Source organism: Epargyreus clarus, unplaced genomic scaffold (genome assembly GCF_041222505.1).
Source record: "Epargyreus clarus isolate Ecla_fem2 unplaced genomic scaffold, WU_Ecla_fem_2.2 ptg000036l, whole genome shotgun sequence".
In the NCBI taxonomy this organism is placed as follows: Eukaryota; Metazoa; Arthropoda; class Insecta; order Lepidoptera; family Hesperiidae; genus Epargyreus; species Epargyreus clarus.
The window spans coordinates 6,120,684-6,138,856 of record NW_027332241.1 but is presented as its reverse complement, the minus strand read 5'-3'; the positions used below and the strand labels follow the sequence as shown (position 1 = coordinate 6,138,856).

Here is an 18,173-nt window from a genome sequence, read left to right as displayed (position 1 = left end):
GCTATGGCGACGCGATTCATTTCTATATTCAGAGCGGACTAGAAGTTTTACGAGGACTATACAAAGAAAATAATGAAATACTGTGCTAAAAAGGAAATAAAAAACAACTAATAATTCTTCACACATTTATTAAAAAATATAACCGAAGAATACATTTTCTTCGTTCACATACAATAAGTGAATTACTTAGCTTAAACGTATCACAAAATATCACATAATAATTATGTAATCAGACTACCAAAATACTTTGTTTTAAGCATAATATGGCAACACTGGGGTTGCTATATTTTATATATATTGTGCCTGTACATAGTACACTGTACAAGTACATTTATTTTGGTTTAATTTTCATATATTTTTTTAAATAGTGCACATTGAAGTCTTATATTTTAATCAGGATGTTTATTAATAATTTATAAAAAATATTTAATAGTACGTAAATATATATTTTTGATTTGTGACTTCAACAGATAACTGAGATACTTATTATGAAATGATAAAGTAATTCCTTTTCTATACAGTTATTATTTTCTCGTAAAAAATGATTTTGTTTAAAAAACATATTTCCGATGTATGTCGACTTATATAATGTTGTATCTTTCAAACGAATACATGACACTAAATTTCAAATTCTCATTTTTAATTTAAAATTGAAATCTTACATTAGGGTTTGTACTTGTATATACTTGAAAATACTATACAAATATGTATGTTCCATTTTAATGTACTCATATTGTATAAGCTTTAAAATTTAAAATCAAAAATTTCATTCAATCGCCAATCACTGAATTGAAGTGACTTGTAATCTATTTGTAATTGCAAATAGAACAAGTACATAAAACGTAATAGGTGTCTAATGTGGTTAAATTGGGTACTATAGACCTTTCTTGCATAAGAAATGTACTAATATTTTAAGAAATTCAAAGAAAGTAATGTGCGCTCTATTATGTAGATTTTACAGTTTTTATTAAATAACTGTTAAAATTATAAAGTGGTAGTGAGTACCGTTTCATACAAGTGATCTCTTGGAAAAGAATAATAATCGACTATTTAACAAAAAAAAAATCACAACTAACAATGATCCTTTTTACAAATGTTTAAAAGACATAGAATTGCCATTGTCCCCTGTTATTTTAACAAAAATATCTCATTACGAAAAACAATCTGCTTCAATCTAATTAAAGATATGAAAATTGAATCTTGCTTGACATATTGCTGAAAAATATAGCAATGTGTATACAAATATATTCGCAATATCACCGCTATAATTATTATGGCGAATATTGCTACATTGCAAGATAATCACTAACTCGCTAATCGCGATTACAAAATCGCAATCAGGAATTGCCACAAAATTAGCCTTACAGGGCCTTTAATTTTCAAAAAAATGAAAATTAGCCTTACAGGGGCTTTAATTTTCAACAGTAAAATGGAGACTGACTGAAGGAAAGATTACGACAGTCCCCGGAACCCCGATCTTAAAATAAACAAATCAGTACAGAGTATAAAAATACCTTAAAATATAATCAAAAGCTAGTCTACACGAAATCTACCGAAATAGTAGGAGTTTCTACGACTGGCAACACAAAAATGGCCGACACGGCTGTCAAATGTCAAAAGCGTACCACATTTGGCGCCTTTTCATTAGCGACATTCAAATAAAAGGTATTTATGGAGGATTGTAGGGACCTCCATTTTTCCGACAACATGTACAAGAGTAGGTCCGAAATATTTTCGAAAATATATCCTGACTTGCGCGAGGAGAGATATAGGAGTTTTTGCTTTTTCGATTAAGTGTTGCTTTTGGATAGGGGTAACGATGTTGTTTCTCTTTATCATACAGAGGTCGTAGGCCTCCGCTGCTTCTAGTAGGATGTAGAAGATGTGCTGGTGCTCCTCTGAAGTCACGTTCTGGAGGTGGTTGAGGATGCCGTCGGGGTCACGGAACTGAGTTTTCATTATTACCTGCAAAAAATACCCAATACTTAATTTTTGTTTCTGTATAAATACTTATTTTTAATACGAGGTCTTGATAGGAAAACATATCGTCGCATATTTTTCTAGGTAGAGGGGATGAAAAGAAAATAGAAGAAAAATCTATTGAAAATTATTAAAATAAATAATTATCCCATATACAACCTTCCTTTGGGAAAATGTTGCTTGAAAAAAGCATGGAAAAATGTTTTCGATAATTTCCTTTGCAATAAAACATTATTTTAATCAATGATATGATAATGATTTTAATATCTACTAAAAGCCTAAAATACTTATTTACTTTCAAAAATATATATTAAAACGAAAAATGTGTGCCTTAGGAGTACCGTGTTCCACTATTCCACCATATTTTATATCGAATCTTGTATAAATTCAAAATGTTGAGAAAGCTTCGATAGCGTGATTCAGAACATTAGTGGCGCCATCTTTAAGCAATTTTCAAAATATTACCACCACCACCGCTATCTATTTCTACCTAATAACAGCAGTGTTAAGCGCTACTGTGTTCTGTTTTGAGAAATGGTGATATACTTTTCCGAGGCGGTCCAGCTTAGTCCTTAGGGGTAGCGGCGCATGTGGCCGACCTCAGGTAGCAATCTAATCTTATCTGGGGTTGAACAGATGTCCATACGGCAGTAGCCACTTACCATCAGATGGACTGCATGCTCGTCTGCTACTCCTATATTATATATAAGAACATACCCTGGCACCATATCTCAGCAGTAACGACACAATATCAGCACTGGGTTCAGCATTGCTCGCTATATACTCAGCTAAGGCGGGCCTGAGCTGAGCTCCATCGTCCTCATTGTAGACCTTCAGGTTAGGATCTGCTCCACTCTCCAACAGGATCTGAAAATCAATTTATGTTAAAAAAGTTAAAAAACAAAGTTTTTGTTAACGTCATATTATTGTTTGTATTTTTTCAGAAAACAATTTCATTTTACATGCATATTTTGGAAATAATAATAGCATAAAAATCAGCCATCTTGTAGCGTCCGCCATCTTAGGACGTCCGCCATATTGGGCTTATAATGACGTCACTAAGCTTATCCATTGTTATTCAATCTTAATATGTGATGTAAATAATAATTATATTAATTTAAGTAGGTAGTTTTACTGGTTTAAGAATCGTAACATGTTTACGCAAATTTTCAGCTCAATCGTTGGAACTTCGTTGGAAGACATACTTTTCCGAGGCGTTCCAGCTTAGTCCTCAGGGGTAGCGGCGCATCTGTGGCTGACCTCAGGTATAAATATCTAATCCTATCTGGGGTTGATTACAGATGTCCATAGGCGGCAGTGGCCACTTACCATCAGGTGGACTGTATGCTCGTCTGCTACTCGTATATTATATAAAAAAACTGGTTTGAAATTCAGTTAGATTTGACCCTTACAAACATACGAACTAAGAAGGATGTGTAAACTAAAATCCGCACTTGGCTAGCACGATGTACTATGGCCTAACACTTCACTGAGAGGAGACACTAGCAGGGAAACAGTAATGAATTAATGATGAAGACTAAAAAAACTAAATTAAACTTACTTTGATGATTTCCTTTCTATTAGAGATGTTGTCGGAACATGCGACGTGCAGAGGCGTTCCGATGACAGTACTCGATGCGTTGACAAGAGCACCTAAAGAAAAGAAAAGAAAGAAAAAATGATTTAAGTTTTACGGGAAAATTATCTAAAACTTATAGGGAGAAACATAAGAAAGTAAAATACTTAATACCTAAAATTACACAATAATTTTCGAACCAAATCAATATGTGAATCTTGATTATGTCTTTGATCAACTCCATAGATTAGGTATAGTCCGCGTAAATCTGCTAGTCCGCTCTGTATATAGAAATGAATCGCGTCGCCATAGAAAATTGTATGACTACACCTGCTCGCAACAACTTCAGAGCGGACTTCCAGTTTGACGCGAAATACCTGAAATCGATCACAGATGCGTTGCCACTGAGGACTAAGCTTGTCGCTTTATATAATTCAGGTGGTATTCACACCCTTCCACAGGAATAACTATTTCTTGCTAGCAATAGGAGTGACGGTGGTACCTCATCGGTGGAACCATATTGGCTCTACTATCTTACGAAGGCATTTTTCAGTAATAGAGTCAGAAATATTAAAGGAATTGATTAAGAGATTGACATTTTTTAGGACTTTTTGGAAAGATGGTACAATAAATTAATAAGGAAATATGTCTGCCTAGACGTTCATTATAGATCTTTTAGATTTTTGACAAAATGATAACACTAGATGGATTGCATGCTCATTTGATTTTTTATAACATTAAAAATATTTTGATAAAAGATAGTTTAGCACATTTCGACATAAACATACATATAATGAATATTAAGCACACAACAATAATAAACATATAACAAGACCAATAAATATATTTAAGACAGGATTCGAACCCGGCACCCGCCGTGGAGACTCAGCCGATGGTCCTACGCCGTCTCCTGCTGATTTTGTGTCCGAGTTTTCTAAAATTAAGGTTTAATGGTAAAAAATGAAACGGAGAAACAATTAAAAAAGCATGTGTAAAGTTAAAAAAAATAAGTAAAAAGCAATTTTTGGCGTGTTAATTCAATTCTAATTTGTAGCTAACTTCACGATGTCATGTTGTCGGTTTTGTAAAATCTCGTGAAAAAATGCCAATTGTGCCAAAGGAAGTATAACTTGAGAAAAAAAAGTTTTAAACGCTTTAAAGGTTTTTAGTTAAGTTTAAAAGCTGTTTAATGGGAGATGAAAGTTTTTACATGTGTGTGAAAATGTAGGCCAAAAAAACGGTACACTTAATTACACTTTTTACAGAAACAGTTTTAACGAATTTTATTAGAATGAAGATTCCTTTAATTGCGTTATTATCTCATATATTTTTAAAACAAAAATGAATTATTCTTCACCAAATCTCGAAGTTCCCTTAAATTGCATGCTTATCTCATATTTCTTTAAAACGTATATGACAATTAAGTATTTTTCATCAGATCTTTTAAAATCTAACTCACCAGCTAACAACAGCATCTGCAACATAGCCACGTCTCCCTTCAAGATGGCAAGGTCCAGTGGACTTGGTTTATTCAGGTCCGGACATTCATAATTCACTCTTGCTCCTTGCTTGATGAGCAGGTTCACCACGTCTGTGTTTCCTGGGGGTTGGAGAGGAATATCTAAAGTATTTGGTGAATATTTGTGAAAGGTAATATGAGTAAGGGTCGATCGTGATCGGTGATAATATTTGAAAAATTCCTGTTTAAATTATTTTGAAAACTTAAAATTTGTAAACCCAAATCCCTCAAATTCGATTTCCTTGCAATTCGAAAAAATCCGTGCAATGTGACGTCAATAAAAAGGGCCATCTAAAATAAAAAAAAAACTGCCCTATAAAGTGCAAAATATTATCGTCTTAAAAGTACCCTCAAAATTTATAACCCCTAAAAAGTTTCTTAAATATATTTTTCCCCATAAGGGGATCTAATTTTTAAAAAGCACAAATAGCTGTTGCCTTTGGTGTCGAACCGGAAAGGGTTCAAAACTTTTGAAAAACGCAAAAAGAGCTCCTTTTGAGCTGGCGTTGCATTAGCGAATGCCCACAGGCTGCGGTGACTGCTTTCCCTGAGGTAACCCTGCCTTACCACTAGGTGTAATTACAGGTATCTTACCACTCAAAACAGCGTAATGCATGACGGTACGGTAGTCATTCCTCGCGTCGGCGATGGCGTTCACATCAGCGCCGTAGCTGATGAGGAGCAGCACCGCTTCTATACCCTGGAAAGAAGGTTTTCTCGTCAGATTCCTTATGAACAACAAGAGAACGTGTATCTTAAATAGATCGATTGCAATGCATGATTGGACGAAATAAATGACCATTACATATTTTTTGTGTTAAATCAGAAGACATTTTTGTAGACGGTAGTGACGTCATGACGGAAATCGTTAAAAGCTTTTTTTAAGAAACTGAAGTAGATCTGAATTAAACTGCCGCTCCAGGACATCTGTAACCAAGTCCATGTATAACAGGGATTATACCTGAAGCCGATCACAGATCCGTTTCCTTCTTAGAAATATGGTCACTTCATATGTTAGTCAGCTGATATCCATGTGTGTGGTCATAGATTTGCTACATTCCTGTCTGACTTTTCTCTTACAACACTCTTCAAACAGCGAGTGCTGCCCAATTATTTTGCCTCACTAAAGATCGAAGGAAGTTTGTTGAATTGACAGCCACCCTTCGCTAGTGCCAGAGACACTTTAAGAAAAATCCCTTCAAACAAGAGCACGCCAGCACTACACTTACAAACTCGTAGGGTTACTTTAGGGTTTTCTGTTTAAGCTGATCCTAGATTAGTTGACGCTTACGTTTCTCTGCCTAGCAGCCTTCATGAGCGGCGTCAACCCAGCTCGGTCCCTGGAGTCAGGGTTGGCGCCGAAGGTCAGCAGCAGCTCCAGGTACTCAGGGTCGGAAACCAGGTTGATCTCAGCGCCGAAGAAGTACCGCTTGTTGGGATCTGCACCGTGTTCGAGGAGAAGACGGGCTACTTCCTGGAAGATGACAATAAAAAGGATTTTAGCGGTTTTTATTTAAAAAATATCATTATGTTTGACAGTTTCATGATTCTCCAATTCCAAATAGGACTGGAGTCCTACCAGAGGTCAGACGCAGATAAGTTGCTACCTTGAAGACTAACGCCTGTAATTAACAATCAATCTATCCAATGTTTTGCCTAAAAATGATAGTCTTTGACAATTTCTGCCTACTACACTTGGGATAGATTGATCTCTTACAAAATTTCCTCTATTTGTCCAAAGATTTTCTGAACCTGATCACATTTCTATTGCTGTGTAAGTTTATTCTAAACTGATATACTTACAATTAACTTCTATGATTGTATAGTAACTGTTTTAATTTTAATATTGTTAGTCCTTAGATATCAAAGCTCTTCTAAATCCTATCGTGAGTGAAACTTACATAATGCTTATTCCGTATAGCGAGACGTAGGGGCTCGTCACATAGCGTGGTACGAGGGAACTCCTCGCCAGTGTCCGGCCGGTAGTCCACCGCTGCGCCACTTTCTAGCAAAAGCTTCACCAGTTCCACATACCTGAGGGAAATTGAGACAAGGTTGTGAAATTATGAATGGTGGAAGAAGAAAGAATTAGTATAGTTCGATTTAAAAGAAGGCATCTGTTTCTAGTGTTGAGTAGTATGCTGGGTGCGGATGTCGGGAAGCTTATGTATATACGCGACCATCTTAAACGGTAAACCTAAAGAGTAACAACACATCTGTGGTCGGCGTCAGGTAAAATCACTATATAGAGTTGGTTGACCTTTGGCACTGAAAGGCAATTTTGCTCCACCCTTATTGAGGACTAGAGCTATGGCTGTTATTATCTCTCAGGCTACCAACTGCAAATAGCCTGTTCTAACCTTAGCTGAGTAAAATAGAATCTATTTTTCTTATCAAAGGTTCTAACTACTAATACTAATATAGAAGGATCTAAGCTCGTAGCTTCTTACCCATGCTCAGCAGACAGATGCAAGGCGCTGTACCCACAGTCATCCTGGGCGTTGATGTCACAGCCTCTCACGAGCAGCAGCCTGGTGGCCTCCAGGTACCGCTGCCAGATGGCGTAGTGGAGCGGGCGGAGACCTTGAGTCACTGGTTCGTTTACCTGTGGAAGTTGCATCAGTGATCAAAGCCATACAGTACAATAGGTGGTAGAATCTGTATGGTTCAACTTAGAAGGTATAGTCCGCGCCAAATGGCTAGTCCGCTCTGAATTTGTTGCGCACAAGTACAAGCATATTCTCCGTAGTAAGGGCATACTAACGCAGCTATGTACCCGTGGACGAGAGCGGGCAGCGGACGGAAGCCGGGATGGCCCCACGCTGTCTTCATCCCGCTAATATCTACAATTATGCTATCTACAATTAAGCTATTCGACGCGACTCGTTCCTGTATTCAGAGCGGACATGCAGTTTGGCGCGGACTATTGCACCGCCAACCTATTTCTAGCGTAAATCAGTTTTGCGTTTAGTTAGGAAGGCATGCAGTCCATCTGGTAAGTGGTTTTAGCGTGAAGCAGTAAGCACTGAAAGCAGTGCGTTTCAGAAGATAATGCAGTGGATCTGACGATAAGTGGACACTGCCGCCTGTCCTGAAGCCGATTCAAATCTCATTTATTCAAAATTGATTCATATTGAGAACACTTTTTGAAAGTCAACAAACTATAAGTACCACCGCTACGGAAGGTGTTTCGCTATGGAGATCACACATGCGTTGGCACTCCTCGGGACTACTGGTCTTCGCCTTATATGTAAGTCAGCCGGCTTCCACACTCTTTCATCGAATCGCAAGGACTGTTTCATTCTAGGTATGGCAGTGGTACCTCCTCACTTCTCTGGTTGTACCATACCACGTTTTGAAAATACCCATACCTTTATTCTTATGATATTATCAAGCACTATTGCAATCTCCTAGTTAATCCAAAGGACTCTTCCCTTTTGTACATGTTACATACGAGAACTAAGATCATACCTTCGCCCCACAAGCCAAGAGTATCCGAATCTCGTCCAACGGTACCATCCTGATGATGGAGTCAGCGAGCTCCCGCTGCAGCGACTTGTCTGATATCACCTCGGACGGCATCTGGAATAAAGACAATAGTTGTATGTAAGACTTAGTTTTATAATATAGGAGTAGACTAAAATGGTGTACATCTGATGGTAAGTGCCTACTGCTGCCCATGGACATCTCTTAAACCCCAGGTAGGATTAGATTCCTACCTGAGGTCGACCACAGTTTTCCGCTACCCCTGAGAATTCGAAAACGCACCCTTCAAGCCAGACCACAGTAGCGTCAAACGCTGCTGTTATTTTGTCAGAAATAGGTGTGGCGGTGGTGGTGCTGTCGCTAGTTTCGAACCAATACAAAAATAGTTTTACCAATGGCTAAAGAAGTAACTTCAAATAACCTCGACATTTATTCACTTCTGGAATTCAAAAGTAACCTAATTTGCAAGCTGGAACCACCCAACACGGACACAAAATTTCATTGAAATTGTTTGAGGGATTTCGAATATTACGAGTACCAGGTACTAATACACGTGATTCATATAATATATTGAGGTATATAGGCGTAAATATATTGTTATATCTATCTATATAAAGTTACGTAAAACGATTTCAAATGGGCAACGTGCCATGCATGTAATATAGTAGGTTATTTACGCAATTTAAAAAATAGGTAAATGACCGACAAAGTAGTATATAAGATAGGTAGGTAGGTATCATTTCGAGGTAGTTAACCCATAAATTTACACAACATTATGCTGTACTTATTATTTACATCACACCTAAATTTGCCTTAAGACATTTTCCTACCGCGCGTGTCTACGCCCGCATGCGTGAATGCTCGCTGATTCGCGTGTTGTGTGCGTGTGCGTGACACGATAGGATGTAAGTGTCACGTGTACGGATCGGACGCACATGCGGGTGTAAATATGCGCGACAGGAAAAATGTCTTTACGGAAGTCATTGAAGAACAGATTGTATTTATCTAGACTAAGCACCAAGGTGATATGCATGAGCGTTGCGAACATACAAAAAGTATGCCTTATTCGAGATTCTTCTTTGTTTTACATAAGTACATAAAACGAGCTGAATTTGGTACCTAAATTCTTAATTTCTATTTGGTGAGAAGTCCTGTCTATTTTAGAAATGCCTTAATTAAACAAAGTATCAAGCGAGCGTCGAGCTTAGACTTTTCGGATTAATCGGTATAGTCCGCGCCAAACTTCTAGTCCTCTCTGAAGTTGTTGCGCGCAGGATTAGCTAGCATATGCTTCGGAACGTAAAGGCACACTAACTAACTAACGTGGGCGAGAGCCGGGGTCTTCGTCCCGCTAATATCTATAGTTTGCATTTTGCCATTGTGACGTGACTTGTTTCTATATTCGGAGGGGACTAGCAATTTGACGTGGACCATACCATAGTCCTAGATTGCAATCAGTGTCTATTAATGAACCATGAACTTCATTATGCGTTTTAGTATCTATATGAAACGAAACGCACGTGTAAAAGAACGTTTATATTATTTTTCAAAACGTCACAATCACACAATAACAAAACGTAGTTAGCTGTTTCCTTATCGTATATTTTATTTTAAAAATAAATTGCATCACAAGATATCATGATTACTCGTGATCAACACGCGTATATTAAAAAAAACTAAACAAAGATGGCGCGCGTCCAATGCGGTCGTTCGCGCCAATATATGACATCAGGTGTTCCCTGAATTTTGGCTTGTTTTGAACGGATTTTGCGATGACATGGCTTTGATTTTAAAGGTTACGTTTTCTTTGTTGACATTTGGCGCGGAAACACATTTAAAACGAGTAAGAATAAATTTTATGCGCAAGTAAAAGTCAATAAAGCTGTAGTGTACGAAACAAAGAGTACTTAAATTATTTCAAAGACATAGTTAAAGGTTGACCGTGGGGCGACTTTTAGGGGCGTTAACCTCAAGAAGAATCGCAACCCCTCAGGGGCATTTGATAAAAGGAAGTAAGAAGTAAGTTTCGTGTCTCGAACATTTAAATTTAGCTATGGAAGCTTATGACATCCACTTCGTAATAAGTTAATAAATGTCACAATCATAAAACATGCTTACAAAACAAAAGCTCATTCGGTGTATATCTATCCATTGGTTTTTATGTATAATCTGCATAACGTAGTTTTAAAATATTATTTAAGATCGAGGGTTGTGACCATCTAGAAGAATTTTTTCAACTAAAAACCAAACAATAAAAAAAATAACTCAAAAATGGAATTAATTGTTTCCCTTTTTCCTTACGTCTCCCGATTAAAAATTTTATCATCCATTCCACACATCAAAATTTGAATTTTCAGTACGGCTTTTAGTTAAAATCAGCTTCTTTTTATGTCCATAAAACTCAAAAAGTAATCAATGAATTGTCTTGAATTTCGTTTTTATATAATTTCTATCCGAAAATAAACAAAGAGTATGGATTTATCTTGGCTAGCTAATACGTCTTTCACACATCTTTTAATGACTTGTCAGCGGGCTAAATTAATGGATGAACACGAAAAACATTCGCAAAAAAACATCATTAACTAGAATTTTCTCTAAAACCGGAAAGTCTACCCATGTGCGTTTTTGGCGGAAGGCCAACTTACAAAAAACAGTGACAGTGAACTCGTTTTTCTGTTTTGCGTTGGAGATCTGCCGCCAAGTTTTAGTAGACTTCCCGACTGCATTCTTACGTCATGAGAATTTGCGAATTTAGTAACTTTTGCTTGGTCATCATTGATACAAGTCTTTTTTATAATATTGGAGTAGCTGACGAGCATGCAGTGCACCTGATGGTAAATGGCTACTGCCGCCCAAGCACATCTGTATTCAACCCCAGATAGGATTAGATATTCCTACTTGGTCGGCCACAGATGCGCCACTACCCCTGAGGACTAAGCTGGAACGCCTCGGAAAAGTCTGTCTCCCTTACCACACCCTCCAAAACGGAACACAGCAGCGCCTAACACTGCTGTTATTAGGTAGAAATAGGTGTGGCGGTGGTGCCGCCGGAGTCGATCCACAAAGGGCTCTACCACCTTCAGGGTGGCAAAAATACCCCGGATCTATTACTAATCCTTTGGAACTTGTAATAATTTGTAACCATAGATATTATACGTCAGTAGGATAATATTTGTTACCGGAAGTCGCCATTTTATTACACAAATGGCGGCCAATAACCTTGATGTCTATTCTCGTTTGTTTGCCACAAGATAGCGCCACGTGGCGTTGTTTACCAACATGTTTTGTAGCAGCTGATTTATGTTACAATAACTAAATGTAGTTACACTGCCAAATGTAAGTTGCGTAGCCCTACGCAGTACGGCTTGGATGAGGTAAGACAAAATGAAATTACAAAGAGAGTAAATTCGACGAATAGCTATTTACGAGTAAACTTTTGCATGTCATCCTGTGCATTATTTTTGACTGAGTATATTATGGCGTCACTCTAAACGGATCCGTTTCCTTTGAATTCAGCGATTTCCCGCCGTCTTCTTTTTTTTTTGTTTACGAGGGGGAAACCTTCAAAAGGTACCCGACGACGTGGGAGCGACGCCGGGTTATGAAGGATTTTTACCGCACTAAAACCCCCCGGTGGCCGTCCTCAACGCTTGGTGGAGAACTCCGGGATCTCCGACGGAACACAACCGGAGTTCTCCAAGCGCGATGCCCCGATCGGGCTCTGCCCTGGGGGAGCAGTTTTCGCTCCTCCTACACCATGTAGTGTTTACGACGGTATGCGACCACATATACCGCCGTCCTTCCCGGGGTCGCTTGTTGAACGGTTCGACTTTTGCCGCCTGCAACCCCAGAAGCCCCCTTTTAGTCACCTCTTACGACAGGCAGGGGATACCGTAGGCCGATTCTAGTCCCGGGACTACAGGGACATCAGGTCGTCCACCTGTGCTCCTGTAGCCTAACCGTTCGAAGATGGAATATATATTTTATTATATTTCTGTTATAATAGCATCTGTGGCCGACCTCAGGAATCTGATCTTATCTGGGATTGATTACTGATGTCAATGTGCGACTGTAGCCACTCCATCAGCTGCATGCTCGTCTGCTACTCCTATATTATCAAAAATATATATATTTCTATCCATTATCTATATAAGAACCATGCCTCTCATGGCTCCAATGTCAGGACCTATCAAAACTTGGCGTAGGACGATCTGTAACGTGCCAGGCAAATTTCTGAAAGTTCATTCGATATAACTGTCGATTGATGATGTAATTCACACCTTGTATTGTAATTTGTAATATAAGTAAGTTGGCAATGTGTCATCAATTTTATGTTGCAACGAATTTTATTGATGATTTTGCGGTGATAGGTACCTAGTTATAAATTTTGTTTATAATATAGAAGTAGCGAACAAGCAAGCAGTCCACCTGATGGTAAGTATCTACTGCCGCGCAAAGACATCAGGAGGCCTACCACCATCTTTTAAAAACCATCATAGTTCAGGAAAAAAAAATTGTCAACTTCAGAATAAATTCGATTCCTACCTGAAGTCGGCCACACGTGCTTTGCTACCCCTGAGGAATCCTAAGCTGGAATGCCTCGAAAAATTATGTCTTCCTTACCACACCCTTCAAACCAGAACACAGCAGCGCTTAACACTGCTGTTATAACAGAAAAAAATAAAAAAGAAATAGGTGTGGCGGTGGTGCCGCTGGAATCGAACCACAAAGGGTTCTATCACCTTTAAATTATCCATGAGCAGTGGTACCCACTTTCCCTATGGACTGCATGGTTTCATCATCATCAACCCATTACTGTTCCACTGCTGGGCACGGGTCTCCTCTCAGAATGAGAAGGATTAGGCCATAGTCCACCGTGCTGGCCAAGTGCATGCAATTTCAGCATGGTTTACTTCAGTTATTTATAAAAGAAAGTGAAACGGTTTGTTTTCATCAATCTCGTATATTTCAAGTGAAGTACGTACTGCAACATCTCAAAACAAGGCATTCATGTCAATTAATTCAACCGATCGTATATTAATGCCAAAGCGAGAAATGTTTTATTTCAGAAACGAAACGATTTCTGGAGATTGGAAATTGGTGTAAATGTCTGTTTATAATTTTAAAGTAATGCTTTAATGTGGTAGAACTTTGCGGGTCGAGGTAATCCCAAACATACGAGTATTTCTGTTATGACAGCAGTGTTGAGCACTTGTTGAGTTGTTGGTTTGAAGACTTTTCCGAGGCTAAGCTGGCTAAGCAGGAATAGCTTAGTCCTCAGGGATAGCGGCGCAGATAGGACACTAATGTTATCTGTGGTAGGTTACAGATGTCCATGGGCGGGTGTGTCCCTTGAGGACACGTCATAATTATGTTTCCTTACAACTCTCTTCAAATATTAAAACTGCTGTTATTAGGCAGTATAAGTGTGGCGTTGGTGCCTTCGGAGTTGAACCACAAGGAGTTTTACCACCTTAGCCTAATTATAATCGAAAAGCCTCGCTGATTCGAAGGACTTGCAGCTTTTTTTTATAATATAGTAGCAGACGAGTATGCAGTCCATTTGATGGTAAGTGGCTACTGCCGACCATGGACACCTGTAATCAACCCCAGATTAAATTAAATTCCCACCGGAAATCGACCACAGATGCGCCGATACCTCTTACGAATAAATTGTAAAGCCTTGGTAATTAAGCTTATATGAAGCATTCTAATTTAATTCAAGGGTAAAAATGCATCCGTAATACAGTTCCTGTTACAAAAATAATTCTAATTAAGATTCTTTATAGCCAAGCAATTAATCTTTGTGTATTAATAAAATAATACATTATATTTAATCTCCAAATTAATAACGCCAGCTCCAGACGCAATGTGGCGTCAAAACAAAATGGCGGACCGAAATAACCGCGAAAACAGATCTTTGACCGCATCCTTGACTTGAAGACATTTAGATCGTTCGATTTAGGGCACTGCGCAATGTTTTAAAAGGACATTTGAGTTAAGATGTTGTAAATAAATTTACGTTTTAGAAAAATATCTCCTAAGTACTATATCTATAGGAAATCATATATAATATACTATTTTCGAGTGACACTTATGGTACAAGTGTTGCCACTTGTTCTTTATAAACTTATTTTATTATAAAATTGCTGCATCACTATCATCATCTCATTATTGTCCTATTGCTGGGCACAGGTATCCTCTCGGAATGAGAAGGATTAGGCCATTGTCCACCGCGCTGGCCAAGTGCGTATTGGTAGAATTTACATGTTTCAAGATCTCTCAAGTATGCAGGTTTCTTCACGATGTTTTCCTTCAGCGTTAACATGCTAATTAATTTCTAATTCGCCCATAACTGAAAAATTAGAGGTCCGTTTATGAGATTCGAACCTTAGTACCTTCGATTGAGAGACCGAGTATTAACCAATAGGCTATGATAATGCAAACTCCTTCCAAAATGAGAAAACAAGAACATCCCTCACGTCTTGAACGAAACGAAACAGGAAAATAAACAATGCCGCGCGTGGGCGCATATTTATAAACGAAAGTGCGCATGTGCCAAAAATACGCGGCCTGTAACCCCAAAACGGAGTGAATGAAAACAACCTTTCTTTCAAAACAAATGGTGTTGCAATAACCTGTTTAGTTCTTCTATTTTTGACAGCTGTCAATATGTTGATTGTTTTGACGTCTGTCAAATTATTGTTCATAATTGTATAGGAGCTTTATCTGACGCTAGTAAGAGATAAGATTTGAATTAGTGTCTAAATTGGAATGATTCACGTAATAATTTTATTTGAAGGTGGTAAACCTCTTTGTGGTACGACAGCGGTGTTTCTACCACACCAGTCAAATTTTTAACAGAAGTCGTACATTATGGTTTAAAATGTTTGGTAAAGGAAGCATTTACGAGTACTTTTAAGTTAGTCCCTTTTGTTTCTCCTTTACCCTTCAAACCAGAACATAGCAGTACACTGCTATTATTAGGCAGACGTAGGTATAGCAGTAGTGCCTCTGGAGTCGAACCACATTGTTCTCCCTTTGTAAGATGTTACACATGTTTGTGTTCTTCATTGTTTACAAGGAGATTGAGCAGGAATATCAGAATTTTGCCTTTATTCTTATATATTAGAATATTAGCGAGTTTACATAGACTTATGAAGAACATTTTACTCCCTGTGACCGTATCCATTCATGGTAGCATGCACTAATCAACCCGATGTTAAAACGATTTTCCCCACCATTAAAACTGTATAGTAGAGTCATTTTTCTAACAGTGGCAGACGAGCATGCAGTCCAACTGATGGTTAGTGGCTACTGCCGCCCATTGGCCATAATTAACCCCAGATAAGATTAGATTCTTACCTGAGGTCCGCCTTAGACGCGCCGTTACCCCTGAGGACTACACTGGAACGCCTCGAGAAAGTATGTCTCCCATACCACACCCTTCAAAGAACACAGCAGCGCCTGACACTGCTGTTATGAGGCAGAAATAGGTGTGGCGGTGGAGCCGGAATCGAACCACAGAGGGTTCTACCATCTTCAAAACTTACATAAACCAATGCACACAAAGACATTTGTTTACAAACATACTTGACATGACAACATATATTATATATAAATATTTGACCATGGCATACCAATCATAACAACATTAGATAAGTGTTACGTACTGTACACATATAATTAAATTTTAATTTGATTGCCAATTAGAGATGTATATAAGAAATTATATGAAAAAAAAATAATAATACATTTATTTTTTCTTTTTTTAGAATTAAGACATCACCTCACTATTTTTTATATTTTATCTGTCTTTTTTACACTGTAGTGCCTCTAATTTTTGATATAAGTGAATGGTTTATGATCATAAAATGTTCATAAGATAAGTTGCTAGAAATGTTCTTAAAAACAATGAAAATGCTATATAAATGTAACACACATCATCAGATTTTAGATTTTAAAAACTTACCCTTTCGGCTGCAAGTCCAAACTCCAAACAAACAAAGCTTCACAAGCACAATGTCTTTGTCTCAAAAAAATAAACTACTCTACGCTTTCCCGCGCTGTCAAATTAGGGGTTTACCCTTGAAAATTTTCCCCAAATTTTGGGAAAATTGCACAAAGATAGTTTAATATTTTGATGCGTGTGACCAGTTGTCTAGTTAGTTTTGAACTGGTCTGGTGTGACGGGCGTGCAGGGTTGGAGGGGTGCCAAGATGGCGGCTTGCCAAATACGAAGTATGGTGTGCTTGCCCGATATTAGGGTAATGGCGACTGTTACTGACCTTACGTAAAATTAATAGTTTTTATATTTAAAAAATACTCGTACTTGATTTATATGGTTAGACAATCAGTGTTATAATTGAATTAAATATGGGATTATTTTGAGAGGAAAATGTTGTTTCTTATAATATTTGAATTACAAAGAAGAAAGCACTAAGTGATCACTGCTGTCAATGGACATTTGTGATCGATAAGTGTAATGTAATAAGGAAAAGGATCTAACTAGAACCTATTCCTTATTACATACATATACAGCACATCTGTAACCTGCTTCAGTTAAAGCAGGTTACAAAACATTAAATGTAAAGTGGGTATAAATAATATATTAACAATACAATCGAAATGTTTTACCATTTCGGTGTGTCCTATAAATTAATTAAGTGTCAAACAAACTTTTCGAAGGCGTTCCAACTTAGTCCGTACTTATCTATGACCAACTTTATGTAAGACTTATATTATCCGAGGTTGAACACCGATAACCATGAATGATACTAGCCACTTTTAACCTGGACTGTATGCTCGAACGCTACTCCTATCTAAATATATGTAACTCAAAGGTGACTGACATACTGATCTATCAACGCACAGCCCAAACCACTGGACAGATCGGGCTGAAATTTGGCATGCAGGTAGATGTTATGACGTAGCATCCGCTAAGAAAGAATTTTGATCAATTCTACCCCCAAGGGGATAAAATAGGGGATGAAAATATTACTTCGTAACGCGAGAGAAACCGCGGGCAAAAGCTCGTGTTATATAAAAAAGAAAAACAAAGAACTTTGTACCAAAACAAAAGTGACAGAAACGAGTGCATTCACCCTATCGGCACATGAACAAAGATATTGTGATGATGTATTGCACGCGAGGGCTTGCACCTTTGCTCAAACTACATATACTATGTACCTTAGACTAGGGATGTTCTGATACGAAACTTCGGATCTAAATATCGGATTAAGGCAATCCTTACTAACAACAGTAAATTACAGAAGAGTGATTAAAGTTGAAATAATTATAAAAAAGAAAATAATAAACTTACCTAATGTTGGATTTAAAATATTCATGTCGGTTAAAATCATTTCAAGTGAACAATTATGATTTTCGATCGACAATCGAGATTTTTGAACTTTTTTTAAATTTCAAATCACTCCTGTAATATTTACTCAAGGTCGCTTAATTAGGATTGCCTTTCAAGCTTCGATAGAGGTATCGATAGATATTATGTAGATTTATTAAAATTATTATATTGGTTTCGGATATGCTTAAACGTATATAAAATTATTTCGGATTACCCGGTAGTTCCAAAAAGTTGCAGTTATGAATATAAGA

The 18,173-nt window shown here is 37.7% G+C and overlaps 1 protein-coding gene across 2 annotated transcripts; it reads right to left on the bottom strand.

Annotated features, from left to right (window-relative positions):
* Nucleotides 1-327: 327 nt before the first annotated feature.
* LOC140757004 (ankyrin repeat domain-containing protein 61) lies at nt 328-16,745 on the bottom strand. 2 transcript variants are annotated; one of them, XM_073092554.1, is made up of 11 exons: nt 16,534-16,745; nt 8,547-8,657; nt 7,526-7,680; nt 6,977-7,109; nt 6,367-6,549; nt 5,670-5,775; nt 5,016-5,156; nt 4,422-4,490; nt 3,542-3,633; nt 2,698-2,847; nt 328-1,965 (listed from the first exon to the last, which is right to left on the bottom strand). In XM_073092554.1, the coding sequence occupies exons 2-11, from the start codon at nt 8,655-8,657 to the stop codon at nt 1,645-1,647; spliced, it is 1,461 nt and encodes a 486-aa protein (XP_072948655.1). In that variant the 5' UTR covers nt 16,534-16,745; the 3' UTR covers nt 328-1,644. The 2 variants fall into 2 exon arrangements, with proteins under 2 accessions (XP_072948655.1, XP_072948656.1); XM_073092555.1 differs by lacking the exon at nt 4,422-4,490.
* Nucleotides 16,746-18,173: the final 1,428 nt, after the last annotated feature.

Coding starts and splice junctions, on each gene's coding strand:
- LOC140757004 (XM_073092554.1), bottom strand. CDS start 8,657: ATGCCGTCCGAGGTGATATCAGACAAGTCGCTGCAGCGGGAGCTCGCT. Junction 3,634..4,421: donor GTCTCCACGGCGGGTGCCGG/GTTCGAATCCTG, acceptor TCTTTTCTTTAG/GTGCTCTTGTCAACGCATCG. Junction 1,966..2,697: donor TGCTGAGATATGGTGCCAGG/GTATGTTCTTAT, acceptor TATTTTTTGCAG/GTAATAATGAAAACTCAGTT.